Source organism: Hoplias malabaricus, chromosome 12 (genome assembly GCF_029633855.1).
Source record: "Hoplias malabaricus isolate fHopMal1 chromosome 12, fHopMal1.hap1, whole genome shotgun sequence".
Lineage (NCBI taxonomy): Eukaryota > Metazoa > Chordata > Actinopteri > Characiformes > Erythrinidae > Hoplias > Hoplias malabaricus.
The window spans coordinates 29,814,977-29,828,653 of NC_089811.1; the positions used below are offsets into that span (position 1 = coordinate 29,814,977).

General features: G+C 41.5%; 1 protein-coding gene across 12 annotated transcripts in view; it reads right to left on the reverse strand.

Annotated features, from left to right (window-relative positions):
- Positions 1-1,534: 1,534 nt before the first annotated feature.
- The window catches only part of mycbp2 (MYC binding protein 2), an 81,796-nt gene continuing 69,653 nt past the window's right edge, over positions 1,535-13,677 (reverse strand). For 9 of the 12 annotated variants that reach the window (XM_066686819.1, XM_066686825.1, XM_066686817.1 and 6 more), the window contains 28 exons: positions 11,244-12,851; positions 10,944-11,113; positions 10,613-10,857; positions 10,288-10,455; positions 10,044-10,201; positions 9,632-9,831; positions 9,354-9,503; positions 9,001-9,161; positions 8,751-8,907; positions 8,084-8,308; positions 7,892-7,957; positions 7,485-7,724; positions 7,252-7,341; positions 7,081-7,161; positions 6,722-6,988; positions 6,340-6,623; positions 6,154-6,250; positions 5,926-6,045; positions 5,469-5,570; positions 5,233-5,361; positions 4,820-4,952; positions 4,564-4,667; positions 4,232-4,420; positions 4,016-4,123; positions 3,693-3,902; positions 3,208-3,315; positions 2,838-3,003; positions 1,535-2,711 (listed from right to left, as the gene is read on the reverse strand). In XM_066686819.1, coding sequence (XP_066542916.1) covers positions 2,596-2,711; positions 2,838-3,003; positions 3,208-3,315; positions 3,693-3,902; positions 4,016-4,123; positions 4,232-4,420; positions 4,564-4,667; positions 4,820-4,952; positions 5,233-5,361; positions 5,469-5,570; positions 5,926-6,045; positions 6,154-6,250; positions 6,340-6,623; positions 6,722-6,988; positions 7,081-7,161; positions 7,252-7,341; positions 7,485-7,724; positions 7,892-7,957; positions 8,084-8,308; positions 8,751-8,907; positions 9,001-9,161; positions 9,354-9,503; positions 9,632-9,831; positions 10,044-10,201; positions 10,288-10,455; positions 10,613-10,857; positions 10,944-11,113; positions 11,244-12,851 — 5,852 coding nt within the window. In that variant the 3' untranslated portion in view covers positions 1,535-2,595. Of the gene's footprint in view, positions 2,712-2,837; positions 3,004-3,207; positions 3,316-3,692; positions 3,903-4,015; positions 4,124-4,231; positions 4,421-4,563; positions 4,668-4,819; positions 4,953-5,232; positions 5,362-5,468; positions 5,571-5,925; positions 6,046-6,153; positions 6,251-6,339; positions 6,624-6,721; positions 6,989-7,080; positions 7,162-7,251; positions 7,342-7,484; positions 7,725-7,891; positions 7,958-8,083; positions 8,309-8,750; positions 8,908-9,000; positions 9,162-9,353; positions 9,504-9,631; positions 9,832-10,043; positions 10,202-10,287; positions 10,456-10,612; positions 10,858-10,943; positions 11,114-11,243; positions 12,852-13,396; positions 13,496-13,677 lie in introns of all 12 variants that reach the window. The other 3 variants (XM_066686829.1, XM_066686822.1, XM_066686818.1) reach the window with 2 other exon arrangements.

Genomic DNA, 13,677 nt, shown 5'->3' on the forward strand with positions numbered 1-13,677 from the left:
GAGAGTTTTGTAAACATTTATCAGTTTAAAAATGTAACTTTCGGGGTGGGGCTGGAACGCATTAATTGCTTTTAAATTATTTTACATGGGGAAAATTGACTCGAGAACGAACTTTTCCACTTACGAACCGGGTCACGTTCGTAAGTAGAGGTTCCACTGTACTCTGCAAAGTGCAAAACTGATTTAACATTTTCTTCAACTATTTTTTGGAAGGCAGATTGGCATTCAGGAAAACCGAGTGTCTCAGCTTTGCTTGTTGTTCTCTGATTGGTTGAATGACAAGCCTTAGAAAAAAATGGCTCGGTCTTAGACGGGAACCGGCTCTCATCGTTCACTTACAAGAGCCGGCTCTTTGAACCGGTTCGTTCGCGACCGACACATCACTAGCACCCATAGAAACATTCATTCGTTTGCCGTAACTTCATCACGGTTGGTCCAGATCCTACTCGGAATCATTGCAATTAATGAACACACGACAGATCACCACACGTATTCACTCACATGAATACTTCGAACAGTCAATCCAAATATTAATGTGTTTTTGGATTGTGGGAGGGAAGCGGAGTTCTCCGAGGAAACAACCATTTCATTTACAAATGTTAGCTTGTCCAGTTGAGAGACCATGTGAAAATGTCAAATTCAAATCTCAGATTATATTTAACACTATGGGTTACTGGGTCATCCATATATGAATTTTAATAGTAGTTATGATGAACAACATGCGAGAACCTGAGTTCTGACAGGTTGCGCTCAATACATTAAGCCACAATAAGCTGTATATATATACTAGGCTTCTATGGAGTGAAAATAAGTTCAATGTGAAAAGGCACTCAGCAGTTTCCAGGTTAGTGTTTCAGAAAGTCAGAGGATTAAAAGTTGTATGGAAAGGAATGCGTTGGAAAAACTGCACAATTTAAGTAATGTAGCACAACTCTACATCAATTTGTGTGACCTGGAATTGTATTTAAGATAATTCAACATAGGGCAGCACGGTGGTGCAGCAGGTAGTGTCGCAGTCACAGCTCCAGGGACCTGGAGGTTGTAGGTAGGATTCCCGCTCTGGGTGACTGTCTGTGAGGAGTTGGTGTGTTGTCTGCGTGGGTTTCCTCGGGTGCTCTGTTTTCCTCCCACAGTCCCAAAAAAAAAAAAAAAAAAAACACGTTGGTAGGTAGACTCAAAAATTTTCCGTAGGTGTGTGTGTGAGTGAATGTGTGTGTCTGTGTTGCCCTGTGAAGGACTGGCACCCCCTCCAGGGTGTATTCCCGCCTTGCGCCCAATGATTCCAGGTAGACTCTGGACCCACCGCGACCCTGAACTGGATAAAGGTTACAGATAATGAATTAATAATTCAACATTTGTACCCAACCTTACTCCTACTATTGTGTCTGACAGATATCCACACAGAAATGTTTCTTCTTCTGGTATAAAACATTCTCAGCAGTGCAGATTTTTACTGAAGAAAAAAAGATGGACAAATATTTACATTTGGGGGACATTGAATATTAAGCACTTATTACGTTAGAAAAAGAAAACACATGACACTTTCATAATGTACCTTGCAGAACAGAGAATCTGGTTTATTACCATCCGACTCTATCCACCACAGATAATACAGAGCAGATTTACAAGTAGCATTTTTTTCTTTTACAGCAGCTGTTCATCACACTTCCACACATTCTCACACTTCCAAAAAAGATTCACAATTTCAGTTTTTTTCCTTTTCTTTTGGTGTGAAGGCTGGCCCCTGCCAAAAATTATGTTCTGTTCTTACAATACAATGGTAGAACATACTCACCTTTTAACAATTTAAAAAGACAAAAAAAGGGTTTGTACCACTTTATAACATTGTGGAGTTGAAAGGGTTCACAGTGACCCTCAGACATGTAGGCCCATCAAAGTGTTCTGAGCACAGAGATGATGATATTTGTTATATTTGCCGGGGGAAAACACAATGGCGTGTATCACTGTATAAAAATGTACAGTGGCTCTTATTGACATACATTCCATGTTTACAGCTGCAAGATAGGAGGCACACCCAGTATTGCACTTCATTAAAAGTTCTGGCTCAAAACAAAACCCAGAATATCAAACAAAACTGAAGTGTAAAGTAGCAACATCTGAATACACCTATTTTGGATACTATCACTATATACAAGATTAGATAAATCGTACACTATTTTCCTCCCAACAAAACATTCTTGACAGTTCACTTATATATTCTTAGCTTTTCTGCCAAGCCATGATGCACTCAATATTGGAGAATACTGTACAGGATTACGAAAAGAGTCAGTTTACATATTGTTACACTTCAGTGATCGGGTGGTGTGCAACGTATATGGTAGCCGAGGGTTAAAACGGCTGCATGCAAACACGTCACAAATTAGATTTCCATTATTTTTTTTAATCTCCTGTACTCTTCAGGGCCCATTCTAAGAGAGAGAAACTGAATCCTGAAGCACTGTGGCATTTCCCTGCCTCCTCAGAGCCAGACATACATGGCAAGTGCATTCTGACTGGACTTATGCAGGTGTCTGCAGTTTAAGCAGAACAGATTAAACAGGGACTCAAACCGGGAGTCCAATACAGATCTGTCATTTAGAAGGTATGAGCATTTCTGCACACACCACAACCCAGTGCAAACTCTTCTCCAGTGGGAGGATGCACAACATGCAGAGGACACTCACTCCCCTCCAGCTGTTTACCCTTAGGACCTGTCAAAGAAGGAAAGAATATGTGGATTTCACAGACATGGTGCTTAGAATCTGAACAGTTATTCTATTCATTTGAATTGAAGTAGTACTTTTCTTCCAAGCAAAACCAAAACAAAAAAGGTTTACCAGCTGGACAATGAGGCAGCTCTTCTTTGGGGACACTGGTCATTCTCTGGAAGTCATCATGACAGGCGTTGCAGAAGTGTGTGGTCCCAAAGCAAAAGAACACAGCAACAGAACAGCAGTAACGGCATTTGTACTCAAGGAAGTCTGTCCCGTGTTTAGAACACATCTGCAAAGAAGAAATACTTTTATCAATATGATACTGCTAACAACAAATATGAATCATTTTTCCCCAAATACAACGATAAAAATAACAACATAGGATCAGGCTCTGCATGTGAAAGTAAGCACCACCCTGATGACACATATGCAAGTATAAACTTAAAACTCTCTTTTTATCTGACGTTTTTCAAAAGCTATATTTTCCACTAACCTGTGCCCTAGACACATCTGAGCATGCTCCACAGATGAGCTCACTGGGGTCGTAGTCATCACCTTGTCCTGCCTCTGCATCACAGCGTGCCTCTCCCCCAAAATAAGCCTGCAGAAGTCAACATTCAGTTCCCAAACTTCATCTGGTAAGCTATGTACACTTAAAGTACTTAAAATTAATTAATGTTATTATAAAGTAAGATAACAGCATTTTAGTGCCTTGACAAAACACAAAAAAATAAATCAAGTGATGTCTTGTTTTACCTCATATCATGCCTTTCAGATCATGTCTTAAAATGCATGAAATTCCATTTAATCTATTCCATTATAATTTTCTGTTCACAACAGCAATTGAGACGAGGTCCAACATGGCTCAAATACAAGCCAAAATATATATAATGATAAGCTGACGGCTAGATTACCTTTACCATTACCTATTTATTCAAACGATTAAGTATCAAATGTCTTGAATCTGGCGAAGCTAACCTTTTTGCACTTGTAGCAGACATAATATGCATATCTATTCATAGCAAATCCAGCGGGGTCATTGTAAAAGCGGGCTCCTGGCGTTGTGATGGCCTCACTCTTGTGCAGGCCTTCATATTCCAGTCTCATTAAAGCTTTTCTCCTCACGTCTTCATAAAGTTCTTTAATGGGATCCAGCAGATCTTTGATCACTGAATGGTTAATTTTGTTCTAGAGCAGGGAAGATAACAAAAAATTACATATGTACATCCACTTCAAATTTTCTGTTTATGCAAACCATGATTCTCTCCAACTCTTCATGGAGTATATAACAAATTATGTACCTTACAGATAGGACATGACATAAACCCAAAAGTTATTCTTGGTCCAAGCCAACGGTTCTCCAGGACTCTGCGCGTACACTGGAGATGGAACACATGACTGCAGTCCAGCTAAGAACAGACAGAAACCTGTCAGACCTACAGCATCATTATGTCCTGAGAATTAATGTATAAGCCAACAGAGTCCTGTGACGATAGTTATAGTTTAATATTCAGTACCTGGATGGCAGGGGCAGCAGACAGAGCTTCAGTGAAACAGATCATGCACATGTCATCAGCATCTTGCTTGAGACAGCCAGTGCTCTTGTCACAACCATGAAGACAGGGCAAACACAGCTCCTCATTTTTCACTCCACCACAAGGGTGACCACACACATGAGTCTTACTGCAGGCCAGTTTTGCATACTCCTACACAAACAACATGTCCATGTGTCACTATGGTCACATTACAGTTACACACTGACTTTTTGCTACATTTGTTTTCCTTTGACACTGACCATTTATACACACGTAGGCTGTGTATGTTTCTAGGACTTGCTAAAGCTTTGTACCTGACAGTCAGGGTCTGAGCACACGCTTCCCACTGCGGACAATTCTGTGCCATTCCTTGTACCACAGAAACGGCAGGCATCTGAACTGCTTGAAGCGGGTTTACCTGGAGGAGACGGGATACATCCATATGCGAATTTTATATTTGATGTAATTCTAAAGGGGGCCTTGAGTGTATTCATTCTGTACACAGTATTTTTTTTGTCTAAATTAAAACTAACATAATGGCATGTTTCCATTAGCACTAAGCCACCTCACCTGTGTGTTCTCTGAACTCCACCATGGCCTTCATAGTCTTGGAGTCAGCCAATGCCATGAGCCAGAAGAGTTTGGTCCTTCCACAGCCTTCATGCAGGTCTACTTTAATGGCCTCCTCTTCCTCCTTAAAAACCTTTACAAATAGCCACCAATGGGAAAATCAGCTTCATTATGTATTCCAGAGTGTGTAAGGGAGAGACATAATTCAAGCATCCAGGACAATCACTGACAATTCTTATGCATTTCTTCTTCTATGCATTGATTTTCAAGAATTAAATGATGTAATTACCACAATATCTTTTATTGGTAGTATACATGTTCTCAATATATTGCAAGAAATTATGTAATTTTTTAAATATTACAATTTTGTACTTTGTCCTTATTACACAGGACAAGCCGGTATTAGAATATACCTGTCGCTGGTGAGAGCGTGTTCGCCGGTGCAAGTGGAGGAATCGATCACAGTCAGTGCACAGGTTTCCACACACATTACACAAGATGATGGCTGCGGTCTCTCCATCATCATGGTTATCACACATAGGCTGTAAACAAATGTGAAAGATGGTAAGTAGTCTTTCCTGGATTAAGTAATTGTGTATTTGTGGCTCTTTATTGTCCCCATGGGCCTGTTTAAATTTGTACGCTTTACCATCTGCTTTTGCTGGCCATCTTTGCCCATCCAGCGGCCTGAAGACAGCCGGTCCACATGGTCCTGATCCAGCACACACAGGGAGGCAAGAGCCAGCCATAACTGTGCACAAACAATATGAATATATAAGGTTTAACTTGATGCTTTTTCAAAATCTGATAATCTGCAGTACCACAACTGACCTTGGATTAACTTTAATAAAATATTTATTTGTGTTTACTGCTTAAGAAGCAGTGTTCAAACAAGACACATTATTACATGTATATGGGCCTCTTTCTCCTTTTTTTATTTTATTTATTAAAACTGGTTGGAACTTTAGTGTTTTTGAGGAAAAATTAGTTTTATGCAGGTCCATCCACCCAGCCTATGTAATGTAGATTTGCTGAAGAATGCTTGGCAAGCTGACGTATGTTCCAGCAGGACAGAAGGGAATGATTCATGAAAACCTTAGTCATACCCGCGTGGTAGCAATGCAGCGCACTGGTGAACGGTGCTCCTCTTCCATTTTAGTGAGAGCAATAATGGTCTCAGCAATGGCATTTTTTGTCACTCTGGACCAGGCATCTGAGAGATGACCCTGTGGAGAAGAAAAGATCTATGGATCTTGAACCTAACAACATTCAAAACCAATATAAACGTGGAATTTATAAGAGTGAAAAAGAAAATTTAAAAACTGAAAACTAACAGCGGCCATATCTTTAACCAGCTTAATTATAATCTCAGCAATCTGAGGTGGGGTCGATCCTTTCATCCACCAGTGACTCTCCCCTCGCCGAATGTAACTACACACAGACACACAAAGCAGAGTTAATATCATATAAAAGAGAACAAATCTAAAAATTGTGAAGTGTATATTCTTAGGTAAGCTTACCTTGAATTAAAAATCATGGGCAACGTGACTGTTGTGACACCTTTGCCTGCAGCCATCCCAGCTGTGCCAACAATGGTGGTACCTTTGGCCTTCAGCTGCACAGTGAGGGCCTTAGCAATGCAGCCTAGAAACATGTCCAGGATTCCCAGCTTATTCCAATCACCCTTCTCAGTTGAGTGAATGATGTCACTGATATCTGCTGGTGGCAAGGACTTTACTCCAATTACACTGGCCAAGCGCACAGGAGTTACCTCGGGAAGGACACGTCTAAGCAGTGACGTCACCTGTGAGGATATCAAGGTCATTAATACCAAAGGCAGCCAAGGATATAACAGATTCTACTGTGTGTGAAAGGAAAGAAAACTGGGCATAAATTACACACCTGTCTTTGAACACGGGGAGAAGCTGTGTGTAGGAGAGAGAAGAGATCCTGTAGAAGAGTGAGTTGTTGAGCCAAATACTGCCTGCCCACATTAGATCCACTCAGAGCCAGCACCATTGACAGTAACTCAAAGCAGTATGCATCTGAAGAGGCATCATCATCACTTGGTTGGGAGTTGGCATTCTCCTTACTGGATATGGCATGCTCCCACTCCTCCCGCACACGAGTAGCTTCCATCCGAATGGCCTGCACAATGTGGGCACACACCTGAGGACAAATGAAATAAATCAATGTGAGAGATTAATCCTTTTGATTTCATATCTCTATTACTCAGACTTTAACTTATTTTGATGTTGTACCTGTTTCTGAAGATTAGTAAGCTTGCTCCTGCTGAAGATGATACCAACCATGTGTTCTTTTAAGTCTGCATCTGATGGTGCCTGGGATAAAATTAGTAATAAACTGAATTATTAAATGGACACACAATTACCAGATTAGTTCTAGTGATTAAAGCAGACCCTGTCACTGACCTTCTCTTCACCCTCAGGTGATGACAGCAGGTTCTTCTCCTCCTGTTCTGGAGTAGGTTCTGCATCCCCACAAATCAGCTTCCCAAATACCTATACAATAATTACAGAGAAACGTTTGCACCCTCAGACATATTTCATGTAACATTACATATATATGTACATCTTCACAATAGTCCCCAATTTTGTACAACCTGAAAATTAGGTTCATCCTTTAAAAACACATTCACACAAACCTGCGATGTAATCAGGCGGAATACACGCAAGGTCTCTGCTTCACAGTTCTTTTGTTGGGCCATGCTGGCAGAGATCTGTCCAGGTATCTTGATGCTGTCACCCTCCTTCCAACCAAGCACTTTAACCTGCCTGACCCTCAGTGTGTTCTCAGGGCCTTTCATCTCTATTTTGATTACATGATGGTCTCCTCCAGGCAGCTCACTGGTCACCCATCCCATGTGCCTTGAATCCAGGTCAATCTAAAACAACACATATTTCACTGTGGCTTCATCGCTGTTCACCAGATTGAAAATTCTAAACTGACATGATCATATTTTACTTTACTTTAAGCTCTAAAACTGCCAACAGAACCATACAGCAGTTAAGAGATGTTTAAAGTAAAGCAAAGTGACATTTGAAGGCATACCTGTTTGATCCTGCAGAGGTCTTCCACTGCCTTTCCACATAGAAACGTCATTGAAGTGACTTTGTTCTAATAGATCAGAAAAAGCAGACAGAGCATTTCATTGTTAAATAACTAACAAATGTTAATTAACGCAACAAATCACTACAAATTGTCAATCATTTTCAAACAGATATTCACAAGTTCTATACACACCCCAATGTCCCGGGAGTTGTCTACATGGACAAACACGTATGACGCATTGATACCCTTCACACAGCTGATAGTGATGCTCTTAGTCTTGTTCTTGTCTTCATCCCCTGACTCCCAGAAAGTCTCAGTGGAGCCATCTGTTAGGCTGCCAATCATAGCTGGCCGGCTGGATGTTTTTATGTCTACTACACTGGTCAAGTCCTTTAAGCAGGTTACAACACACAGCTCCTGTATTCAAAGAAAAACATTGAGTGTTAATAAGTGTTTAATGATACACATATCTGACTCTGATACAAAATCTAAATCTGATGAGAAGATCTGATTAGACCTTTAGATATTACTGTTTTATACTTTTGAAAAAAATCTTTGGGAATGATGAAATGATATACTACTGAGACAGCTTTTCTAAAAATAAATACTCTGGTAAAGTAGATCAGAGATTTTTTACTTTTTTTTAAGCATAAGTGGATAAATACAGTTAGTGTCCCCCCATCTACCTTAATTTTTTCAAAGGTGGTGTTTTACATATAAAAATTATTTAAATCATTAAAAAAATATAAATAATTAGGTAGTTTCTTATTTAGTTAACTGGTAAATGTTTTGAGAGCACCGACCAAGTTTGACTTGAACATTGTGCTGAATTAGTGAGAAGAAACAGCAAAATTAAAACCTGGCTGATGGCTTCATATCCAGAGTGCACACTGATATTAAAGCTCTCCTCACTGTCCCCATCATCTGATTTCGACAGGATATTGTTGATGTGATGGAAAACATTACTCTGATGCAGAAACTGGTGGTCCGACTGTTTAAATTTGAGGCTCCAGCACCTGTTGAATTTAAAATGATAAAATATTTTTGTCAGAAGAAATTTCTACTGGAAATAATGCATATTCAGGTGACGTTTATAGAGGATCAGTTACCTGAGCGCCATTTGTTGGAGGGAGCTACCACTGGGCAGTGACATCATCAGGTCAGAAATAGTCTGAAGGAGTCGATGGAAGGTATGTGGTAGTGGGTGGGCTGCCTCCCCAGCAATGACAATGTCAGAGAGTGGATGTTCACACACCCCCAAGTCTTTCTCCTGCAACACAACAGAACAGACAGCATTCAAATGTAGGCAATCTTTTCAATCCCATCTTCAAAATCTTAAAAGGGTCTGTCCTGGCCGCAAAAAAATCTGATATTAATCAACAGTATTAAGAAAGGCAATAACCGCAAGCAAACTTCTCTGAGTAAATAAGAAACAGCTTAAAACTTAATAAGTGCCACACACCGGCTCCACAATTTCTTTGTTCCCTTTGTTGTCCTCCTCTTCGTCCTCTTCTGGCTCAAAAGGAGATGGGGTGAGAGAAGCTACAAAGTGCCAGAGGATATCATGTAGACAAGTGGTCTGAATCACGTTGCACAGCAGCCAGTTAAATGCCTGTCAAAACATACATGATTGTTATTTATTAGTTTCTGTATAAATAGCATAAAGCCAAAAATTAGAAAAAGCACTGGCAAGAAAAATGTACTTTGAGCAGTTAAAGTATCTGACCAGTTATCACTTACTTCCATAGCAAATACTCTGCAGGCAGATTTGCGCAGAGCATGCTTCATGGCTACTTCTAGACCTTCCAAATCATGGTGCTGAATAACAAAGGCAAGCACAGGCCACTGGAAATTCCTCTCGCCCTTACTGAGGGAGCCATGAGCTGAGATCAGACGAGACAGCTCAGGAGAAGGATGCCGCAAGAGGGAGGAACCCACTTCTATTACAAAAAAAAACCCCAACAAACAAACAAACAAAACGGTAAATGGAGTACGTTAATTGACCCTCTACATGCATTTATTTATTATTCACACAGGAATATCTATCTATTTTGGAACAAATGAGTGTGCTACAACAGATTATCACAATTCCATATAATAAAATTTATCAAAAGATATCTTTAATGTATATCATTTTTAAGATTATGCACACCTGCATCTCCACTGTGGACCCTTCGCCTGGGCACTGCTTTTACTCGTGCTGGGGAGGCTGAGTGCTGTTTGTCATATTCAGAAGCTACAACGGAGTAAGAACGTTGGAATACTGTACGCTTGGCTGTGTCACTGTCTGTGATGGGACTGGTCTCCAGACTATTGAAGAGAAAAACGGAAATAGTTAAGTCCAACTCTCTGCCTCAGTTTGTAAAATGACCACCAGGAATACTATGGGCCGTTACCTAGGTGGCATAGACTTCATGTTACTCTCTGGTTCTTCAAAGACATTAGGGCAAGCATCTGGGGTTACAGAAATATAAGGGGCTGGAACTGAAGTTGATCTCAGGTATCGCATCTCATCTTGAAACAGATTTTCATCCTGGTATGCCCCAAAGTTCTCAGTGTGTTGACTGCAACAGCAGATACTGATCAAACTCACATCACATTTACGGTTTAAATGATAAAAATATTTTGATTATAATATTTAAATATAAATCTGAATATTGCTATTATTTTAAGCAAATATGAAAAGTTATATGATGAAGTAATAACCAAATGGGTACACACCGAGCCAGAGTCTGCAGATAAAGGCAGCCCATTTTGTTGGGCAGCTCTTCAGAAACACCCTCTTTGAGGCTGGGCAGATGTGTGTGGAATGGTTTGGGTGGGTGGTGGCACAGTAGGTTGGGTTCAGCTGCACTACTCAGGGACAGCAGAAACAGAGCATTGGCACGAATCACCTGGTGAGCCTCCATGGTGGGAAGTGCTCGAGGGGTTTTCACCTGCAGAGGCTTCTTCCTGGATTGCTTTACCTGAACCAACAATAAAACTTGTAAACCTAACTGCTATACCATGGTGTGGATATGCACAAAACCATATTTATGAAATTAAACAATACCTTCTCCCTAGCTGCAGTTTGTTTTTCTCTCAGATACTTTTCTCTGCAACGGTCACAAACCAGATACCAGGTGCTCCCTCCTATGCCTCCATCTCCACAGTTCCCTGCCCACCCACCACAGAAGTGGCCAATACTGTTATAACCTTGGCCTCCAGCATAACGCCCACAACCTAAAAGATTACAACGGAAATCACTTATGACTCATTAATTTATTTATTACTACAATTTTTTCTCAATTGTAGTATAAAAATTATATTTTAATATTTAAAAAAAAAACTACTGAAAAAGCCACTCTCATACCTGGATGAGCCTGTCTCATGTGGTAGGTGACAGGATAGGGATGAGACTCTCCACAAAGTTCGCAAATAGTATCTTTCTCTGGACCTCCCATTGCTAGCTGTGCCATCTCCCCAAATAGGTTGCCCCTAGGGCGCACCTCTGCTTTCTCTTTCTTCTTCTTCTCCTTCTTGGTTTTCTTGCTGTCTTTTTCATTCTCCTTCTTTTTCAGAATGGCACTGGAGCCAGGGCTAGGGAAGATCATGTTTTGTGTGGCAGCTTTGATTGTTGCCATAGAGATGTCCTCCCAAAAAGCAACCAGGTGCTGGAGAGTGAGGGGCAGAAGAGATTTAGATCTCATGGATGAGTGACTGGTCATCTCATAACAGACAGCCTCACCTTTGCCATCCTCACACTTCTCAGGCAATGGTGGCTCTTTAAGCATGGAGAGAACCTTGTTTTTGTTGATGCTGCCCATCTTAGAGATGTCAGGTCCATGAGGTGAGATGTTGAACATGTTGAGAGCAGAGGAAATCTCCAGTGAGTGACGGTTTTTCAGTTTGCTTTCCTTCTCATCTAGGCTCTGCTGGCAGCTGAGTGAATTGCGAATGGGGGCATGCTCTTTGGTAAGCTCAGGGTTGAACTTCAGGAAGGAAGAACAGGCCATAGCATCGTGTACAATACCCTCGTGCCACAAGAAGGCTGCAAAGACAGCTCGGGCACATTCAGCCACAGAGGGTGACATGGCCTGTTTGGCAGGTTCAGTTAGACGTACATTTTCAGCCTTAAAGAGTGGGCCGGATTTGTCCTTTTTGGGACGCACATGTCTGCTTGAAGTCTTCCGGCTGACTTTGGGTGAGGAACGGCTCTCTGATTCCTCTTTGACAGGAGCCTTTCCAATGCTGAAATGTACTTTGGAAGAGCCCTCTTCCGCATTGCGCAATTCTGAATTTTCATCTACATCGTTAGATAACAGGGCACTGGAAGTGCATACTTCTACCACTTCACTATGCAGGTTTTCCTGGACAACATGAGGAGATGGGGCACGATTTTCAGCATTGCTGCTTCCTCCTTTCCCCTCTTTGGGTGGGAGTTTTGGTTTGGGCGACGTAGACCTACCTCTTAGTGGCTCTGTAAGGGGCACCTTTTTCTTTCTCAGTGTGTCAGGGTCCAGGGTGTAGGAGTCAGATTTGGATCTCTCACGAGGAGGGTCTAGACGGACTTTCGAAGAGGGGCTGACTTTCAGTGGTATGTTCTTATCATGTGGTGATGAAGAGCGTGGGGAACTTGTGCTAGAGGGACTTGACCTTCCTGAACTGAGGGTCTTCTGTTTAGGTGAGGAAGAACGGGATCCTGGATTTGGAGATTCTGCTCTGAGGCCTGGGGTCCGACCATCTGCCTTTAGGGCCTGTAAAGTGTTGTGGTTGGGGGAGTGTGAGCGGCTATGGGAGTCAGAACGTAGTTTGCCTGTATCTGATTTGAGGATAAGAGCCTCACTGGCAGACAAGCTGTCGATTGTCTTAATCTTCCCCTGGTCAACAGTACGGTTGGATCTGCTGTCAAGTTTGGGTGAGCGACTCTCCTGATGGTGCTTGCTTGCTGGAGACGAAGATCGAGCTGCCGCATTCCCACCTGAACGTCATAACACACAACTGATTACCAAAATATACAGTTGTAGGATGTGCAGGAAGAAATCCCACAAACTACAGACATTTCAGGGTTTTTAACAATTCATAGACTGGCAAAGCAATGAAAGAACTATAAAATACATTCAATTTCAATACAATAAATTTAACATATTAAAATTAATAGCAGGAGACGGTATGGGACAGAAAATTGTAAATAACATGAGGGACAGAAAGAATGAAAAACTGAAATGAGAGAAACATGGCAATAAACAACTGAAACCCTAATTAACTTTCCAGTTCAGTCATTTGCACTTAATGGCAATTTTGTGAATGTAAATTAAAATTATGCAACGGTACTTCTACTGTTATTAGTCTACCTTGCCAGAGCCTATACTTTTACCAATATCTTGGATGCTGTAGAATTTTAAATTACATACTCCGTACCGATACCTAAGTGAAAGTACACAGATCATGGAGCAGTGGATGAGACGAAGCCCATCCCAGTAGTGAGTCTCCTGGGTGCTCCCAGGAAAGGCATGCATTACCCACCCTTTTGTCTCAGAGCAAGAGATGAGAGAGCGGTGCCAGGCCCAGTCACACTGCTTTTGTGCACACGCTCACGTGAAGCAAGGCTGCGTGATGAAGCATCTACAGCGGAAAACAGTTGCAAGGAGAGTAAGCAACAGGGCTTGAACCAAAGAATTGTGTGTGTGTGTGTGTGTGGGGGGGGGAAAGTGAGAGAGAGAGAGAGGGAGTGAGGGAGGGAGGGTGAAAGAGAGAAAAAGAGAGAGCGTGCGAGGAACACTGGAAGAAAAACAGAAATGCAGTCA